At 44.2% G+C, this 21,404-nt stretch overlaps 1 protein-coding gene across 2 annotated transcripts in view; it reads right to left on the bottom strand.

Moving 5' to 3' along the window:
- The window catches only part of LOC148326359 (pre-B-cell leukemia transcription factor 1), a 58,142-nt gene extending 57,149 nt beyond the window's left edge, over positions 1–993 (bottom strand). Inside the window, exon 1 of one of the 2 annotated variants that reach the window (XM_088312168.1) lies at positions 43–993. In XM_088312168.1, the coding sequence (XP_088168294.1) occupies positions 43–227 (185 nt within the window). In that variant the 5' untranslated portion in view covers positions 228–993. The remainder of the gene's footprint in view (positions 1–42) is intronic. The other variant, XM_088312169.1, reaches the window with a different exon arrangement.
- Positions 994–21,404: the final 20,411 nt, after the last annotated feature.

The raw sequence follows: 21,404 nt of genomic DNA, 5'->3' as shown, positions 1-21,404 counted from the left end.
GGGGGGGGGCACACGTGCTTGTATGTGTGTGTGCAGTCTCACCTCGCCTGCGCTTCGTCCAAGCTCTGATCGGTGATGGTCATGATTTGCTGTAAAATGTCTCCGATGTCCTGCTTCCTCCCTTCGCCGTCCGTCCCCGCGGTGCCATCCGGCAAATGCTGCGCCAGGCCGGGGTGTCCGGCCATGCCTACCCCGTGAGAGTGCATCAAGCGAGGCTGCTCGTCCATCCTCGGCCACGGTCCTTGCTGCCTCGCCTCCAACTTTTCAGTCGCGATTCTCTTTTTTGATTTTTTTTTTTTTTTTTTTATCGGAGGGGTATGTTTAAAAAAAAAAAAAAAGAAAGAAAAAGGGAGGGGGTGATGAAGAGGAGGGATGGGACGAGAGAACGACGGCTGGTGGTGGAGGGGGGTTGGTGTGAGAAAAAAAAAAAAAAAAAAAAAAGAAGGAAATATCCGCGCTAAATTCCTCTGGATTCCTCTCGCCGCGCCTCCTCGGTGATCTTTTCGGGATTTGGGAGGAGGGAGACTGACTGACTGACTGGCTGGCTGGCTGGCTGGCTCACGCGCACACACTCACGCACTGCCTCGCTCTCTCTCGCTCTCTTTCTCTTTCTCGAGCTGAAATCTGATCTGAATCGCTGCTTTTGGCTTTGGCCACTCCTGCGCCGCTACACGGAGAGAGAGAGGGAGGTGAACAAGCACGTTGGGGGCTTCTAATGGGATCAAAAGTGTTGCGCCTCCTTAAATGCGCATCCTCGCAAAAACACCCCCTCCAAAAATAAAATAAAAAAAAAAGGAGCACCGCAGACCCAACTGACCGCCCTCCCATGTGAATGATTTTTTTTTTTTACACGAGTGTGTTATTGTCTCTCGCACGTGTGTTAAGTGACTCCTAATGAGGAGCCCCCGCCCCCTTTGAGCTTCCAATGGAGAAAACGGCGCGCGCAAGTCCCACCTCGACGCTCTCCTGAGACGTCAATCATCCACCCCCGGGAAGGTGGGACACTGTAATAAACATAAAGAGATGTGACCATGCCGTGATGGATAGAGAGTGAATATGGAGCCTAATAAATAACGCTGAGTGGCGCTGACCCAACAGGACAGCATGGAGGTGCTTTGGAGAAAAAAAAAAAAAAAACAGACACTCTGTCAGCCACACCATATTTTAACCCCCTTGAATATTTACATCCGTGTAATCAGTCAAAAGGAAGGATAAATCAAAATGGAGTCAGCGGAGCAGGTTGAGAGAGCTGTTGCCACACACAAAGGTAACAATGATGAATGTACTCCCGTCGGATTTAAACATCCACATCAGACACTTTGAGCCACCTCGATGGAGTTTTTAATTGTGGAGGGTCGCGTTGCACAAAATAAATGCTTGAATTCAATACAGTGTATAAATGCGTGCATTGCATTCAGAAAATGTAGCGGGGTACACTTATAGAGGAAAATCGAGACAACATTTTGCGATTTTCCGCCCCTTAGAAGAATGTCAGTCAAGGCGAGATTATCGGATTTCTCTTTCTCCTGCGGTGCGCCGTGTGTTAGAAGTTATTCTTTCCCCTAAACTGTTTGGAGCACCAACAATCGGAAATGTTCAACATGTTCGAAACTTAACATTCGCAAATTCTCAATTGGGTGTGCTGAATTGAAGAATACAAACAATGACTATTTAGTAGTCGTAGTATTTAGTAGCGTGTGTGTGTATGTATGCACGTTACGTCATCGCTTCTACTTCTTAATTGAAATAACTTCCGTCATATTTTAAGGTGCTGAACATGACTGAATGAATGTAAGGGTCGACTTTCCAGAGAGCGTGGGTGTTTTTTCTTATTTTATTTTTTGAACTTTCCCAGTTCAATGATCAACACACGTTTTTCCGCCCATGGACGTAAAAAAAAAACAAAAACTAGTTGATTGCAATTGATGTTGAAGGAGTTAAAAATGACCGAAAATATTGTAATAAGCAAGCCAGGCCAGTAGCTGGCAATCTAATGCGGAGGTGACGCTTTTCAAACCAACGTGTCACTTGGAGAAAAAAAAAAAAAAAGAAATCACATATTTGGCACAATGGAAATTTACCGATTTGCAATCCACTCGTCATTCAAAACAAAGCGAGCAATCTGCCCATTTTGGCTTGCATATTTTTTTCCCCTCCCCAAAATCAAAATAGAAGAATCAATGCTATTAATACTCAACTCACATCCCAATTCTAATTAGTAGGCAATGTAATTCCTGAATCATCTCTGACTAAAGTCATTTTCCACTTCTAAATCACGTCATCTTGCGGCAACTGTGGCTCTCTCCGGTCGTGCGTCTGCGCTGTATCCAAATCACAGCTATCGTTCTTTTACTGGCCGGACAGAAATCGATCAGTCCGTTTTCTCATTACGTGCTGAATAGGGAGGTGGGCCAGTAATTGTCACAAGGGGGCAGGGTGAGGTTGAGGGTAGTGGGGGGGGGGGGTGATAATGTCTGACACTCGGGAGCTGCAAGACGGCACGGCGTCGCCCTGAAAATGGACGTCTGCGCTCCAGAAGCCATTGGGCTTTATTCCATTGCCTATTTAATAGGCTTGTAAAGTGATGGAGGCTTATCTTAGTCGTACACGGGAAAGGCTGCTTGAATTGCACTCGCCAAACGTGCTGCAGAGCGCATGCAGGAATGATCTCGTTGCGTGGAGGCTTTTGGTTAACGTCAAGCCGGAACAGGAAAAACAACGACCGCGTTTGCGCCTCACATTGCTGGACTCACTGAAGCAACACTTCAGCCCTAATGAAAAAGGAATACATTGTGACACGGAATATTTTCCCTCCATTAAAAGCAAATGTGTTGTCGCAGCATAAATAATCCCAACGAAAAAAAAAAGAGAATAAATCGGGTTTTATTAGAATTGCAAATGAATGTTGATGTAAAAATATTCGGGGAGCCAGCAGATGTTTTTCTCCTGGAGATGTTTTTCGGAGACGGAAAATCGTCTTGCTAGGAGTGCTGCTATTCCCATGTCGATATTCCCAAAAGATGAAGTGAGCTAGTTGAATTTTTATTTATTTTTTATAACCCAATATGGCATTTAAAATGATAATTATTGCCACACTAGAAAAGGACCAACTTATTTTTAAAGGAATATAATTTTATACCATCCAGGGGGAGCCCTGGATTGTCGGGCGTTACTATGCCATTTTTTTTTGTACCTACAAATAAATGCCAGTCAACTTTCTGCTTATTTGTTAAACAAAGACAAGGTGAGAAGTGCCAAAAAGAACCACTCAGGTGTCGTGGCTGGTCCACCATTTACTGTAAAACAATTGGTGAGCCATGGTTGCCTAGGCAACCATAATTGAAAACAGTTCCCGGTGTCTTAAAAACATATCTGGGACGCTCTTTGGTTAAAATACTCCAATGATCAAGAATTACAGCACACTTAACACTTGTCTTGCTGAAAGAAGCCCAGCTGACACCCACGGCAATCGCAAATATTGGATTGGCAAAGTTCATTCCTTTTTTTTTTGACGACATTTCAAAAGATAAAAATGAGACAAACATTGCGAAGTCCAAATTTTATTTCATGGTATTTACATGTAAATGAGGCAGAGCAACTTTTGTGTGAAGCCACCCACTTTTCAAGTGAGCAAAAGTATTGGGACACGTGAGATGGGGGACTGGAGTCATATGACTTGACTCGAGTCAGACTCGCGTTGCTATTTTTAGGACCTCGACTTGGTACAAAAACAAAAACATGCTAACGACTTCACTTGACTTGGGACTTGAGACTTTACCGACTGGACGTGGCTTAGACTTGAACTCCGTGACTTGACAAGTCATCTTGTTTCTAATTTGGAAATCTGCATTTTAACAGTTTGCCTTTTTAGGAAATAAAGAAAAAATATTTTTCTTCATTCGCGCCAACCTGGAAACCCAATCAGCGTCACTGGATCATAAATTTGAATTGATGGATTATTTTGTCCATGAAATTGACAAAAAAAAAAAAATAGGACGGCAAAAACGCATGGTTTGCACCTCACAGAACAAAGACACGACAACGACAAATTTAGTCATTACAAAACCCACAGACAGGTAAGCTAACCGCACAGTTTAGCTAGCGATACGAACACTGGTTTGCGACAGGTAAAAAAAAAAAAAAATTGTGAACATTTAAGAACAGCTAAGTAAATCCGGATGGGATGGTTTGTGAAAACTGCCCGAATCGTTTGTTCTGACGACATTTCCGCTGACAAAACATACCCCCTGCCCTCTATTTAATAACGAGGTGAAGTGACGTGCACTACCAAAGTAGCTTCTATTCATCAAAACATAAACACCGGTGTCACCGGCATGTTGTTATTTGTGGAGAGGGGGAAAAAAAACATGTGGAGACGTCTTTGGATTCAACGATGGTCGTTTTGAAGAAGCCGAGATAAAGAACAATAGCGACATGCAAGGTTTGAGACTCAAAGATAAAAAAAAAAAAAACATTTCTTTTCATCTGTTTGATGCGTCTGTGAACCTAAGCTAGCTTGGTTAGCTCCGCAGTTTAGCGCGCTAATCGCTGGTCAAACGCTTCATGTCGGTTCTGCATTGGATTATTTCATGAAGAAGACAATAAAAGAATACAAGTTGACGTGGCACGGCGAAAGAAAAGTGGCACGGTAACCAACGCCGCCACCTTCAATAATAACCTTAGCTTGCTGACTGCACAGTACACGTTCTCCTTTTGCGGGCCAGGGTCAAACAAATCCTCCCGGAGAGGTGTGCGGGTCAGAACGAGGTAAGTTAGGACTGAGCCACGAGCGCGCGGAAGGAGAACGCTGCGACTGCACCCCACGTCTCTCCAGGAAGTAACCTTGATGAAAAATTCAGTTGTTTGCAGCTCACGGCGTCCCTCAGGCATGAAAAGTAGTGAGGCTTGCTTTGAGAGGAGAGGGAAGGCTGGGACTCAGCCCGAAGCTACTCTTTGGCCCGCTGCAGTTCAACATATCCTCACACACACACACACACACACACGCCAAGAGAGCGGCGGGCATTAGAGATGGGTACGAATTAAACTTTAATCACGTCTCGAATAGATTAAGCGACAGGCGCACGGTCAGCACTTTCAAGGCCGGGCTCTGTCTTGGTTGACCATCCTATTTTGAGGTTAATAAAATACACGCGGGGGCTTTTCTTCCAGTACAGGACAATACCGGCAAATAATGTCTTTATCGAGGTATGCTTCGACGATCCAATTTGCATTGTCTGTTGCCACACGGGGCCAAGTGGAGTGACAACGCTCTGGTTGTACGCGGATCATTGTGTCATTTTCCGCTCAAAGAAGTTGCCGTGTGAGATTGTCATCGCGCGCTTTGATTGGCGGCGAATCATTCGGCGAATGTGTTCACGCCCACAACGGCGCAAACCACTCATTTTTTAAATAGGAAATTGGAACACGGCTCCGGGCAGATGAAGCCTTGAGCCGCAATTAAAATATATAGTAAATAAATAGTTTCATTAATACTTCTCAGACAGTGCTAGTCAAAAGTGTCAAACATCACTAAACTAAACGCCTTTCCATTCTGTAGTTAAAAAAAAAAAACACGTGCAAATGCAAGGTACAGGAAACGAAGAAGACTGGGATTCCCATTTTGGGATTTCCAAAAGACGTGTGAACTAGTTTAATTTAAGTGCACTTTGGATTTCGTACGTCAGACTGGAAAAAGACCAATTTGCCTTAAAAAGAGTAAGGAACAATTTTCACAATAAGTCCCGCCTCCCCCCCGCTGGTATGAGGTGTCACTTATTGTTAAACTGCTGTGCTATGTAACTCAATAACATGCGTTGGCTAAACAGGGAAAATATATGTCTGGCTTGTCCACCAATATTAGAAGACCTCCAAAGTAGGGGTTGCCATGGCAACAAAAGAGTCACTCTTTGTCTTTTTGGAAGCCAGTCCACAATCAGAATGCTAGTATTTTTATGCTACCTCTGTATAAAAGTCGTTCAAACGACTTTATCGAGACTAAAATTTGACAGAGGGGCCGGACTAGGAGCCGATGGATGGAGAAAAAAAATACATTTAATTTTAAATGAAAGTGAACAAAAGCATTATAACAATATATATATCTTTGACACACCAGAGTATTTAGAAAATAAAACATTAACAAGCTTTATTTATTTAATTTTTGTCCAAGCTCGGCGGGCCGGATTAAAACGTTGAACGGGCCGCATGTGGCCCCCGGGCCGTAGTTTGCCCACGCCTGGTCTAAACCTCCGATATTAGCTGTGTGTCCATCATGAAAAATGTAAATGACCAACATCGACGTAATCTTGAGGGAAAAGAGTCAACTCAGGTCAACTCATCTCAACGTAATTTTTCATATTTTGATTATTGATCCAATATTCTTCAATTCTGCATTCTGACTTCCCGCCGTTGATGCTTGCCGGGGTTATTTACGGACGTCTTCACACACCCCTTGTTGTGTCCCGCCAATGTAAACGCTGCCACATGGGAAATGTGTCACTTGACGTGTACATGAAATCAGACATCAAAAAAATAAATCTAAATTGCAAAGGACCTGCGCTTTAAAGCCAACATGATACACTTTTGAAATTTGCGAGCCGACGACCCCACGGCCACAACGAATATGCTCCTCCCCTTAATACAAGACAGTAAATCATCATCATAACTATTTTATGGTCAAATTATTATTATATTGCACTTCACCCCAGAAATGCTGGCTCCTTCTATTTCCGCCTTTCCGACTCCTGACGGTCATTTTTTTTGGGGCGCGGAACGGCGTGCAGTAGCACAAGCCGTTCAAAAACAAGCAAGCGGGAACATACTCGTTAGGATGGAGATTTTATGCCGCGTTTGTCTTGTTTGTTTGAGTAAGCAGATCCCCGTGTGTGCACAAGCGGGCCGGATCGTCCCGTATCTGGTTGCTAACGCTTATTTTTAGCGCGCGGAAGCCGCATGCGTCTCGGTGCAGCTGAGGTTGGGTCAGGGTGAAGGATGACTGATATGAAGGGGTTGACCTGTCACATTGCATTTGACTTACTATCCTTGAAACCGGATAAAAGGGGAGCCAAATGTCAAGTGATACAAGTGACGCATCCACTCTCTCTCACACGCAAACACGTACGCACACACACGTCGAAGGTTGAGGAGATGAATGTTTTATAATAAAACTTAAAACCCAACAGCCATTCTGCGGATGGCATGTAAACGCGGCGCGCCTATCGTCTTCTTTTTCTCGGAATAAAAGTCACCGGTGGCACTCGCGGAGTGTGCCAGCCACCAAATTTCCATGAGTGTGTCTCTTCTTGCTGCAGGGCCCCTGTAAGCCCTCAGCCCTCTTGGCAAGGCGTGGGTAGCGCCTGGTGGGGGGAGATGTGACGGATGCCGGAGCCTTGGAGCCCGCTAGCTGCTCTGTGAATTTTTTTTTTTTTCTCTCCCAGACTCATTTGCATTCATAAGGAGCCTACTCCTTGTCACAGAGTGTTTTTTTTTTCCCTTTCTTTTTTCGTCTGCCTCCAAAAATCCCGCGCGGCTCCTTGTGGGAGTGCGGCGGGAAAATCCGACTGTCAAAGACGACAAGACAAATGAATCCCCGTGTCAGACGTGCGCGGCGTCGACAGCGACAGATGGAGGAGAGCCGTCCCTCCTGTCGATCGGCAGCCTTCACTTTGGAACGAATAAATCTGAATTTCATCCCCCTCGTAATTATAAATGTTCCTTTATTTGACAGCGTTGAGGCGCTGACCAGGTGACAGCTTGATTTAATCTCCCCGGGGCGTGACTGCGGAGTGGCGGTGCAGCCGTTTGCATCCGGCCGGCTGATCACACGCCGACGCGCGCAACAAACGGCAGGCCGCTCGTATACTTGTGATGAAATGCGACGCTTTATTTGCAGCCTTGCATACCCCATCTCAGTGGCGGGTAAACGAAGCTTCAAATTAGCTTCATGAACCAGTTGTAGTATTTTTGGACTCCTGTAGATGGCACTCTCGGTTCAACATTGGCTTGCAAGCCATTTTTGAAACCCTTTATTTAATCCAACAGTGCCATCTAGTGGACTCAAAAATACAACAACTGGTTCATGAAGCAAATTTGAAGCTTCATTTTCATATCACTACCCCTTCGCTCTTCCGCAGTGTCCTTTTTGTTTTGCGTTTCTTGAATCACTCTCGCAGCACCATTTTCATGGCGAGCAGGTTTCAAGCCACAATCACTTTAAAAGACCGATCGGCACGTTTTCAGTCAATTCTGTTTACAGCTTGGCAGCATATTCATGAGTGCACGTGTTTGTCATTTTTGCGTTTCTGTCACAGCATCTGGTTCTTTAAACTTTAAGGGGAGGGGGGCGGCGCTTATTAATAATTTCCAGCCCCTGCTGATATTTTGTGTAAGAGCAACTTTAATATCTGTGCATGTATGTCGTAGAACATGCTAGCCGTGCCTCGCTAACACAACACCTACATCCGAAAACATCCCACTAAATGAAAATGCCTTTCGTTCCTTTTCTTCCTGGTGATTACAGAAGACACAAAACCATAATTTTGAGGATACACAAGGCCCCGGGAAGCGAGCCGTCCCCCCCCCCCCCCCCCCCCACACACACTTTCCTCACCCACCAGCAAACAGAGGCAAAGACAATGGAACAAGTAGAACGTGAGTGACACAGATTCCCTAAACCTCAAAGAAGGCAGAGCAAGTGGAGGATGATAAAAAAGGCGAACATCTGGTGAGTGGAGAGCGCTGCCAGGACAAGACAAAGCCATGTGTCTGGCAAAAAAACATACCGACACACTTATCCAAAAGACACACACACACACACGCGCGCACGGCCAAACATTTATTCATGGATGCACACTGAAACCTGCGTGCCTCCAAACTTATAAGACAAACACACACATAGACGACATATTATGCCCAGCAGGATGCAGTTGGAGGGAACAAAAAAAAGTGTGTGTGTGTGTGGGGGGGGTGTGGTGGTTGTGATCGGAGGGTCCACTGTTCAGACATGACTAATCTGCATACTCGGAGGCTTAGAAGTGAATATGCATGAGAGAATAAAACGATATGCCTCGGAGCAGACCACCCGCTCTCTTTGGATTACCGAAGCCACCTCCGAGCCTTTCATCTCAACGCTGGCATGCAATCAAGCTGATTTAGCACGCTCGGCGCCTGCTTTTTTTTTTTTTTTTTTTTTTCGTGCATAAGAGATTGGACGGAAGAGATATTCAAGGTGTAGTTAGCGGCGTCGGGGGAAGCCAAACAAACACGCCTCCTTGCTTTCAGCATTATTGAGCAAGTATTTCTATGCACTGATAGCAAGAAACAGTCAAATCACTTGTGTCAAACTCAAGGCCCGGGGGCTAGATGTGGCCCCCAATCTCATTTTATATGGTCCGCGAAGGGTAAATCATGTGTGTCAACTTCCTGTTTCTAGCACACTTTCTTCGCTTTTAACAACAATGAGATATTAAATATTGCCATTTACTTGTTAAACCCCCCCCCTTTTCAAATAAATTGAAAATAAATGACTGACTGGCTTTCCATCCATTTGTTGTGTGTATGTGATAACGTAACGTGATCATACATTTATATGGGCTCACAGTCATGACGGCCCTCTGAGGGGAACCATAACTACAATGTGGCCCGTCCACAAAAATGAGTTTGACACCCCTGAGTTAAATGGACAACAAAAGAGTACCTTCCAATTGCTGACACTTCCCTTCCAAAAGCCTAACTTTTTTTTTTTTTTTTTTGAAAGACGGCTTGAAACACCAAGGCGCAAATAACCTAGAGGCTGTTTTTTTTTTTTTTTTGCTCATGTTTTCAACGCTGACATCAAACATGAGCTATAGAAGCAGAGCAGTAGGAGAATATTTGGAAAGGGTATTAGACACGGAGCTCTGATGGTCTATCAAATATTGAAGAAATGTCTGCTGGAACCATGAATTCACATTTCAAAAAGACTCCCTTCTAAGACTGTCCTCGGCAATGTATGAATATTTCATTTTTGAACATAGAGTGGCCCTGAAAGGCACCATTACCAAAGCCTAATGTCGAGGGGGGGAAACATTCGCCACATTTAGCTGAAAGTTAGGCTGAGCCCATGTAAGAGTCGCCCAGGCGTAACGTGCTCTAACGGGGTAATATATTGGCATCACATTAGTGTTAGTAGATGGGACGGGATGGCAGCGGAGGTGTGTTGCTTTTCCCCAAAGGACAAACTGGCCAAGCGGGGGGACTCCGAGTGCATAGGTTTTCAATTTATCATCTCATTCAGCCGGTGAGGGCCAATGAAAGTGTTTAAAAACTCGGTCAGCCCATTAAGAAGCAAAGTGAGCAGGAATGTTCAGCTTTAACCTCATTTATGGGGCTGGAATATTGATGAATAAATGAAAAATAGAATAAAATACTAAAAGTTGAAGACCAAACTTATTCACACACCACAATATTATACTTGGGTAACGTTGGCCAAGACCATTTTGGGGAATTGCTGCACAGGCATTTTTCAATGTCTTGTCTAAGGGCCACCAATGTCTGCAGTTTCCTGCAGCAATCCCATTGGACGATTTAAACGGCAAAGTACGTCCATGGTATGGAGTGAAAACATTATATGGGCATGCTACGGTAAAATATTTAAAAAATAAATAAATAGCCTCATTATGATATTATTAATGTGGTTCGGGGCAAATGTGAATCATTATTTGAATATTTAGACTCGGAAATTTCTTATATATAAGTACGTATATATCTTACAACAAACATCAATATAATAAAGCAAGTTTGTGCAGCACTGCAAGACGACGCCGGCAGGCACCATGCAAAGGCACGCTCGCGTACCACAGCACTTACTGGTTTTCATTTGACTGTTTCTTGTTGATGGCCTAGCGAGAGTTTTTCATGAAGCATTTACTGTAATTACACAGATACAACACGACAATGCAATAAACAAGTTTGTACCGCGGCGTAAGAATACATGGTCACGTCTAACAACATTAGCCACTGAATTGGAAATACTTGTTTTGAACGACAGTTTTGTGCTGATAAAAATACAGCGTCAAGACTACACTCTAAAAAGTTTACACAAGAGAGCAGCAGGTTCGAAGGTCATAGGTCGGGCAGGTCCATTGTAAATCAACAAACGCTTATATCGGGGGTGGGCTAACCTTTTGATTGGCGGGCCAAAACGGGTTCTAAAGTTTGACAGAGGGGGCGGACCTGGAGCAGATGGATGGAGTGTTTTGGTCACCTCACCTCATCGGAGAAAAAAAATCAATTTAATTTTAAATGAAAGTGAATAAAAGCTTTACAACAAAATATCTGTCTTTGAAAAAAGACAGTATTTAGAAAATAAAATATTAACAAGGTTTATTCATTTCATTTTTTTCAAATTCGCCGGGCCGGATTAAAACATTGAACGGACCACATGTGGCCCCCAGGCCGCAGTTTGCCCACGCCTGCCTTATATGATTGCAAGGGGAATATTTCTGCTTTTGTACGCGTATTTATTGAACTGTACGACTGACACGGCGCCTTAAACACGCCGAGATGAGCAAGGTGACGTTTCCAAGAAATGACCTCGCCTGCCTGAGGCAACACCTGCTTCTTCTTCGTCTTTTTATTCACCGTTGACTTGTCTCTGCGCTGAAAAAAAAAAAAAAAAATACATCCAAAAGGATGCCAGACAGAGATGTCGCCGGTGTGGAAATAGTTAAAGCCATAAAGACATACAGTAGCTCAGCCCTGACCCCGCGCCCTCCTAGGTATCCCCCTGCGCAGAATTCTTATTCCCCACCAAACTGACAAAGTGTTTTTAATCTTTTCTTTCCCTCTCTCCTGGAGATTGGGGAAACAAAAATCAATAGCTGCTGGCAGGCGATCTAGCAGGCCGGTGAATTACAGGGCGCGCGCCGCAACCGGTGCGCTGCATCAACGGGGGCCTTGGAACGAGGGACCTTGGGAGAAGCATCAGAGACACGGAGGGGTTGAGGGGGTCACGCCGAGTCCGCAGCGTGAGGAGGCGGTGTATTTACTGCCCCGTGCCAGTTCGCCCGTGATGAAAAATAACCATGGGGAGGGAAAAAAAAAAAAAAAAAGAAATAAAAAGAGCGAGCAGGTAGCTTAAATGTTTGGAGAGTTTCCCGCAGCTGTGATTTGCGCATGTGCTCATCTTGTGCAGGTGTGACCGCGCCATGGTTGTGTGATGTCAAGCACGAGCACACCTACGCTTGATTTGTTTTTTTTTTTTGGTTTTTTTCCATCCCGAGCTTCTCCCTCCCAAATGGGAAATGATTCATTAGAGCTAGGTGATTTAGAACGTGGCAGTTGTGGCCGATCAATATGCATGGGCCCATCTGTCAATACGTGATTTCTGCTGGTAATTAGCTGATGTGGGCCAGTGGTTGTGAATATTGCCTGGCAACTGACAGCCTGGTTGTTTGTGTCAACAGCGTGGGGGGGTGGGGGGGGTGGGGGGTTACTCAGGTGGTAGCAGCTGACTGACTGCAGATCAATGGAATACAACGCTTCAAGGCCCAAAGCCTTCATAAAGACATCTATTATTACATAGTGAACAGAGGGTGTTTTTTTTTTGTTTTTTTTTTTTGCAAGAGTGTCCTCAAAACAACTAGGTAATTACAAATATTCTTGATAAGTCGCATGCAGGGTGAGGCAAAAACGTTTTTAGGGGGGCAGCGCATGGGCCAAAAATAATTACCGTAATTTCTCGACTGTAAGACGCACATGCAGATAAGACGCAGCAGCTCCTTTTTAGGAAAAAAAAAAAAAAAAGATATACAAGCCGCAGTTTTCTATGCTGAAAAAATAATTGTTTACTGCATGTATAGAACGAATGCACGTAAAAGTACATCAATAGATTCTTCAAATGTTGCCCTTTAACACGGCAACAACTTTGCTTATTAAAACAGAACAGACCCAAGAGAAAAAGAAATTGATTTATTTCGCGTATTTTCTGAACTATAGAGCGCCCCCTAGTGGTGAAAGAAAAATCTACAGAAATGCTGCACCTTTGTATTAGCTGCATGGGTCAAAATCAAGGAAAAAAGTAGCGGCTTATCGTCGGCAAAATTCGGTAGCGTGCAAAACTTTCAAAGAAGGGCGGGCCAAAATTAATTAATTAAATGTCAGTTCTCAATAATCGCCGCCTGACTCTCAAAGACAAACGTTGGCATATGCAGGAGGATGTTGGCATTTAAGGAGGCGGTGACCCCATTAGTCATTTTCGATGACGTTGCCATTGGAGTTAAGCAACTTTGAAAAGATATTTGCGCACACGCGACGAGCATTTATTTGCTCCAGAGGTGGCGAAAACGTATCCGATTACTCGATGATGCTGATGCGCGACATCTGGCGGCAACATAATTAAAGAATGTGAAAATGATAATGATGATGATGACAGTTTTTGCTGCTTCGTTTTCCGAGCATGCAAGGAAGTGCTTATCGTCGGCACCTTATACTGAGGTAAATTGACGCGGGAAGCGTGACAAAAAAGAAAAGAAAAACAAAAAACAAAAGTGCACCCATCTTAATAGATTTTCAGTGACAGAAAAATAAAGCATCCAAGCAAAGGTGTAAGTGAAGGATGCCTCTCTGCCTCTCATTTGCATTTGCATATTAGAGTGTTTTCTGGGGGAAAATGAGCTGTAGAAATTAATTCAGGATTAATTGGTGCCTTTATCTCGTTAGGACAATCTAATTTAGGGGATGATGGAATTGTTTAGACTCCCTTTTGCATAATTGGATTGCGGTGAATGGCTGTCATTACCGTCTTTTTAGCATCGTCTGCGGGCCCCCTCTCTCCCGTGCAGGCCCCAGCCTCATAAAGAGCCATCATGTGTTGCGCCAGTGTTTTCGTAAGCACCCCCACCCCCCACCCCCCAACGCACAACGCAGGCTGCAAACGCGAGCATGTGGCTAACCGCGCAGCAGTGATTAGCTCCCGTTTCAAATCCATTAGCATACTGCAAGCAGAGCACCATCGAGGAGATTTCTCATGAACGTCTACTAAGCATGTGACTAACAACGCGGCGATCATCGACCGTTGGCGACGGTGATTCATTTGAGTCGCGGCAGCCGTCAAGTTTTTTGGGTGGTTTATGCTCGCGACAGCGTTAGCAGGCCCGCACGGCATCGACTTGATTTCTTAAGGTGGATTTATACGGCTTGAATTAAGTGACACAATTATGATGTTTTGCTGTGAAGTGGAGCAATTGGACAGAAGGGTGGAAATGACAATGTGGAGGAAACATTTTTTGAGAGGGCTTTGCCCTTCGAATGGACAAAAAAAAAAGTCATTCAAACGAGTAAAGTCATTCGAGCATCTTGGTAAAGTCATTCAACGTAAAACACAGGCTAAATGAAGAGCTGGGCACTTGACCCTTTTTTGCTGCTCAGCCCCCCACCCTCCAGCCACCATTTCGGTACGATTTCCATCCTCAAACCTCTGGGCTTATTCCTAAAAATTCTCGGCCGCCGACCGCGTTCTGGTCATCAACTCGTGATCTGATTGGCTCTCACAACTGTCTATCAACTGTAAACCGCCCGCACTCGCTCAGAACAGACGCCCGCATGATTTTATCTGAAGGCTTCGGACGAATAGTGTGAGCTACTGATATTATGAAATCTGCCCGGCAACACGAGCTAGCTGAATTCTGATTGGATAAAAACTCTCACCTAAAAAAAAATAAACACTAGGATATAATATGACATCAATGTGAAGAATATGAACAAGATTTCTTGATGATGTTAGGCCAGCAGAGACCGGCCTTGAAGGCCTTGACCGCCCACCACTGCCCTTGTTTGAATCAATCCAACTAAACATTATCGTTTACATTTTTATTAGTTAATATATGAGCACAGATTTTGCCTGGGTGTTCAACTTGCACGTTAGTTTCATTGAGGAATCGAAATTATCCAAAGGTGTGAATGGTCATTACTGAGTATGAGCCCCGTGATTGGCTGGCAGTCCAGGGTGCACGCCATCTCACCCGCTGCGTACTTCTGCGTTGTCACTACCCAGTGTTGATCTTACGGAGTTATTGACGTAAATTTTGGGCATCTGCGCATGCGGGTAAAACACTGGTTATAAGAATTGGTCACTTGGACCTGCACTGTAAATCCAGCCCAAGTTGCTTCTTTTTTTTTTTTTTTTTTGTCTAACACATTTTGCCCTTTCATTATTTCCACAATCTCTCGGAGACAGTCGTCAGGAGGCAGCACCTAACCCCCCCCCTCACCCGAACCCAACGTGGGATGAAAATCAATAGAAGCGGTGCAAAGCGCATGTATGGGATCACTCACTGGAATACCTGATCTTCTCACTTCAACAACATTGATGTAACTATGGAAACAAGCTCGCCAAGATGAACGGAGATATGCCTATCTCCTGACAAAAGGCCTTTTTATATCTTGTCCAGCCGCTTAGCCTATACAACAACAACGGCCGAGGCTTCTATCTGCTGCTTCCCACCACGATACCATCATCATTTGTCTGAAAGGACAAATTGTATAGATATTATTCCGCGGGTTGCTCTCTGGTAAACAAGGCAGGGAGAAATTGAATCTATGGTGCTGATTCTCAGGCTGTGCCAGGCTAATTGAGTTGATGTCCCTGGAGGAGCTGGACATACTGTAAAGACAGACTCAATCAAGTCGTATAGCTTGTGTACTGTACTTACTGGAAGTCACTTGTGTTTATTTTGCACACTGCCGCTTTTTTTTTTTTGTTGAACTGCCATGTAATGCGATTACGGGCTTGTGAGGAATAAAGCAGGCTACACGCAACGATCTTTAACAACTTGATTGCCTTTAAAAAAAAAAAAAAAAACAGGGGGGGAAAAAAAACGTGAGCGATTCCACACATATAAAAAAGTGTAGAGGTATGCTTAATAGTCTCTGGAGCAGGCGTGGGCAAACTATGGCGCGGGGGCCACATGCGGCCCGTTAAATGTTTTAATCCGGCCCGCCGAACTTGAAAAAAAATCAAATGAATAAACCGTGTTGATGTTTTGCCGGTTGCTCGATCCGACTCCATGTTGACGTCACACGTAAGCATTTGCCGTCGCAATGGTCGTGTGACGTCTTCATGCGCAACGCTCAGCAAGTGGAAGTAAATGATAAATAAAATGGATGAAACCATGTGGAGCTTTCGGATCAATTCATATTCCACGAACGCAATATTAATCGTAGACTAACAAGGGGGCACAGAAAAAAAAATATTGAACATTTTTGTAGAAAATGAAGCTTCACTTTTCAAAATGAACCAGTTGTTGTATTTTTGAGTCCTCTAGATGGCACTGTTTGTTTAAATAAACAGTTTAAAATATGGCAAGTCAGTGTGCTTTCAGCCTGAGAGTGCCATCTACAGGAGTCCAAAAATACTACAACTGGTTCATGAAGCAGATTTGAAGCTTCGTTTACCCTTCCCTACATTTTTGACTTCCCCTTTAAGCTTGCACCTCCAGCCCGCAGGATAATCAATACTCGGGATAATCTTTGCGAGACATCTGCAAATGGGGCCTTTGCAGACTTTGATCGCAAGGGAGGAAAAATGCTTCAAACTTTACCCAACTGTTGGTCCTCGAGTCCACGGTTTTCCTCCCCCCCAAAAAAAAATAAAAATAATAATAATTAACATGATGCTTCCCGTGGGTCGACTGTCATTTTTGCTGCTTGTTCGCCGCGCCAAGTGTGTCTGTCATGCTTTTGATTCATTTTAACCCCCCCAGCACGCATACCCGACCAACCCCACCCCCCCGTCACTCCTCCTTCATCTTGTCTGGTGCCATTTTCATTCTTTGCATAAATGCAGTCTAACAGTATTAAGTATTCATGCACGTCGGGAAGGTGGTGCCTGTCCTTCAGGGTAAGTGTCAGGCCGGCGTGCGGCACAAGAAAAGCCCCGGGGAGAAGGGGAACATTAGGATCCATCAGCCTGACACACAAATCATTCTCTCATGTAAACATAAATATGTGGGTATGTTTTCACCGTCATCCCGCTATCTGTTGCTAGGCTACCTTGCATTAAGCAGTGTAGCTGTCCCTGTTCATTTTGCTCCAGGGATTCCCGCAATACCATCATATAACCTGCTGAGTCTTAATGAGAAGGCCTGCTCATATGAGTGGATATGAACATGGCGAGATGTGAAATTTATTCAAAGCGCCAAAGAATTCGGCGGTCTGTCAGCGACCGCCGCAGCGGGCAGGCGCTTATGAATTTGAAGTGTTTCGAGGAGGGGCGGGGGTAGAGAGAGAGAGAAAAAAAAAAAGGAGCTTTGAGGGGAATATTTTTCCGCGCAAAACACACCTGAGACAGGAAAAGGTCACAATGGATCAACACACACACACACACACAAACACAAACGCTGCTTGGGAGCACACTCATACCATAAACAATGTGACACGCTGGGCTCCATAAAGGTCATTTGTTGAGGAATCACTGATCCCCAAATGCATTAACAAAGTCAATTAACTATTCTACAGCAAAGATGAAAAGGAAACAACCATAAAAAAAAAAAAAAAATATATAGAACCAAGCCGAGCCCGAGCACCCACACAATTACAACAACGCCGCGTCCCCGGGTAATTATGTGTGCCATAAAAACGACAGTCGAAGGCAATGGTCAGCGGGGAAGAAAAGAGCGGCGAGATGAGGGAATGTGGCGCCAACAGCTGCTTTGAATAGATTGTGTGTGGGATGAATTAAAAAGTTGAACCTTTCCCCGGCTGCATTCACATGCCTGCCTCCGGGTGATTAATCACGGCCGTCAGGACCCGTAATCCTTTTCAATGGGAAACAAATGCAGCCACTGTCCTCTCTCCCGCGCGACGCTCGGAGACCCGGGGCCACCGGCTCGCCAGCACGGTCACAATACCTGAAGACCCCCCCCCCCCCCAACCCACCACCACCACCCCTGGGGAGCAGGGACGCGCCCACACCCTGTAATCTGCACCCAACATGACGGGGAGGACAAAAAAAAATGTAATTGCAGCAAAATTGTAAAGCACAATCAGTTGGTTTTGTCCATTCGCTTTGTATCGGCTCATCAATAGTCGGGGAGAAGTTGACATGACTGCGAGCCCAACGGGCCCCGCGACAAATGAAATATTCACTGAGTGGATAGTTTGCGCACAACTGGCTCTAATGAGATTCTATTCAAGTTTGGTATTTAAAAAAAAAAAATTTAAAAAAGCTGAATTTACAAAGAGGTTGCACACACAACATTGAGAATGGTGTCACAAGATGTCAAAATGTAAGTTCAGTTGCCACGGTACTTCCACTCGATTTGGGTGAAGATTTTGATCCTTAGAGGGGTAAAAGCCAGTGCTGGGAAAATGAAGCTTCAAATTTGCTTCATGAACCAGTTTTTATATTTTTGAGTCCTCTAGATTGGCGCTGTTGGTTAAAATAAAAAGTTTAAAAAATGGCTTTCAGGCCAATGTCTAACAGAGAGCGCCATCTACAGGAGTCCAAAAATACTACAACTGGTTCATGAAGCAGATTTGAAGCTTCGTTTACCCATCCCTAGTAAAAGCCACCCAAAGTGGTACCAAGAAATGGGTTGCTTCGGTTATCAGGATAGCTGCGGTTGAAAATGCTCCGAATTATATTTCCAACGTTTTCTAAGAAGAAGAATGAAAAGCAAGTTGGATGCCCTTGTGGACACAGCCTATCCATTTTTATCGGGGCTTGGAATCATCACAAGGCCGCCGAGGGACACAACTGGATGTTGCTTTTCACCCTGCCTGGGATTTGAAACCCAATCTCCGTATCCAAAGCCTGCGGTGTTAACCACTGGGCCATTAACATTTACTAAGAATTTAGTACATACCACATAAATGTGACCAGCTTCAGCTCTTTAGTCCGCACAAATCCAAGTAAAAAAAAAAATTAAGCCAAATTTGTGTAAAAGTAAAAGTGGCTCAAAAAACACATTTACATGAGGAAAATATCCCAGCATTTTTTTTTTGCAGCTGTGGTTGTTTATAAATTAAGTTTTATTCAAAATTATTTGCGTAACCCAATTTACCGGTTTGCCGTTGCGGTATCCAATCCCAATCAATCACGGAAAGTATAACGAACGCCGGTTGCTGCAATGTGACTTTAAAGAAGCTCACGAGGGCCAGTAACTAGATTTGTGATGAGAGGAGAGTTGCTTAAGTCAGTGAACTTCATGTCACGTCCCCGCATGGTTGGAAACAGCTGATCTAGTTTGGAAAAGACAGTGAGAAAGTCACGAGCCAGCAACACTGAGAGCCTCCGAGGGGAAAGTGTGTCATCAGCATAAAAATAGAAGCCTGCTAACGAATTCCTAATCATACCCTCCACTCCCCCACCACCCTCGTTTCCTCGAGGGGCTGTGTTAAAGAGGTTAAAACACCGGCCGAGTGCATGACAATATGCGGCACATCATCTCGGGAGATTATTTCATGGAATTCCAATGGTTTTTTTTGTTTTTTTTTACCCCAGTGTTATTACTCACAGGAGTCACTAATTATCTTTCAGTATGAGCCAACGCAAATCCTTCCATTAACTCATTCACTACCAGCCGAGTGAGGAAAAAAAGGAATTTGGACGTCTTTTGCCGTCAATGGCAGTCAATGAGGTAGAATTAAAAAAAAAAAAAAAATAGTCAATAATGGACATGCAAGTTGTCCTCATTTCCCAAAACTCACAACTACATCAGGTCCATTAAAAAAAAAAATGTCAATAATGGACACGCAAGTTGCACGTTGTCCTCATCTCCCCAATACTCTCAAGGACATCAGGTCGGTTTTGTGTCTTTTATGTCCACTGAGTGACAAAAATGTCTTAAGAGCAAAATGCACCATTTGCACATCGGAAAGCAGGAGAGAAGCATTCCTCTCGACTCAAGCCTGACTGAATCAAGTAATGCCTGTGTTGCTTTTCACGAGTGAATAACTTCAATGGCCTTGAGAAGAGATACCACATACTGGTTGCGATGTCGGACGTGACCTTGGTGTAATCACCAAAGAGAAAAAAAAATAAAAAAATACAAGAAGAAAGTGGAATTTCACCCCCCCCCCCCAAAAAAAATAAATAAATAAAAAAAAACAAATCCTTTGTACTCATCAAAAGGCAAATGTCAGTGTTCCCACTGAGTGAAAGAGTGCTTTTACACACGTGTGAAAGGTTGCGAGAGCTTTTAATTCAGAGCGGCTGATGGAGGTGCTGCGTGTTGGCAGCGCGCTGTGAGGAAAGAGCCAGACGCCTCCATGGCCTTTGTGTGTCTCTGTTTGACCAGGCGTCTCCTGGTCCACACACACACACACACACACACACAAAAAAAGAACAAAGCGGCCATTATCAGTCCTATCGCATCCTCTTGGCTCTCCCGCTCACCGACACCCACCCCGAGCTGGAGCTGGAGCTCGGCTCCGACACCGAAGCGGACTGGGAGGTCCATTAAAATACACAAGGCGACACCTTGAGCTGTGGACAAACATCGACACACAATGGTGTGCGGCGGCGGTGGTTGCCACGGTGATGGGAGGAAACATAGCACAGCGGTGACAAAGAAAGGGAGGGGTCAGGCCAGTGAAAAGCCTCCGCAAACTGCCTTTTTGGAAAAATAGCCCCTCTTTTGACTTTGTGTCGCCAACACTGTAAAGCATCCGTTCACTGACATGTCGATGTTTTTATTGGCAACACGACAGCCAAATAACTGGACGTGCATGGCAAGAATACCGGATTTCCTCCAATCGGCTGCTCTCTTCCATCTTGATCCAATGGATCACAAAGTGCATCGTACACATGAACTAATATGCACAATGAAAATGCACACCGGCTTTGCTTCCCACTCAGGTGGTGTTGGTCAAAACTCTTTTGAGTACCATTGACGTGAAATGCCGTCAAATGTGTTTTTTATGGGATGGGGGGAGAAAAATCTTGGCCAATCCTTAGCTATCAAAATAATAATAATAACAAAAACAAAAAAAAAAACTACAAGTAGGCATTGGCTCTCTCTTGGATGAGCTCATCGTGTGTTACAACAACGGGTAAGATCCTGAAAAATGGATGACGCTTGAAATTACATTACAGTCATGTTATGCTACAAAAAGTGCCACAAAAGAGAGAAAATATGGCAAAGATGATTTAAATTTAGAAGTAGAAGCGATGATGCAATGTATATACACTCAAAAATATCCACACAAACACAAACATGTGCGCACACACACTATTAAATACTACTACTACTACAAAATAACGTGCAAAACGTTTGTCAAAGTTGTGCCATCATAAGTGCATTTGTGTTGTTGATATTAAAAAGAAGAAAAGAGCTGTAGAAATGTTTGAGGCCTCCAAAAATGTTTTATGTTATATAGTAGATTAATATTTAGTTTGTTGATGGTTAATGATCTATTAGTCAGTTCAT

Source organism: Idiotropiscis lumnitzeri, chromosome 12 (assembly GCF_059441095.1).
Source record: "Idiotropiscis lumnitzeri isolate Australia: NSW breed Sydney's pygmy pipehorse chromosome 12, RoL_Ilum_1.0, whole genome shotgun sequence".
NCBI classification, from domain to species: domain Eukaryota; kingdom Metazoa; phylum Chordata; class Actinopteri; order Syngnathiformes; family Syngnathidae; genus Idiotropiscis; species Idiotropiscis lumnitzeri.
This window is presented reverse-complemented; position numbering and strand designations above follow the sequence as displayed.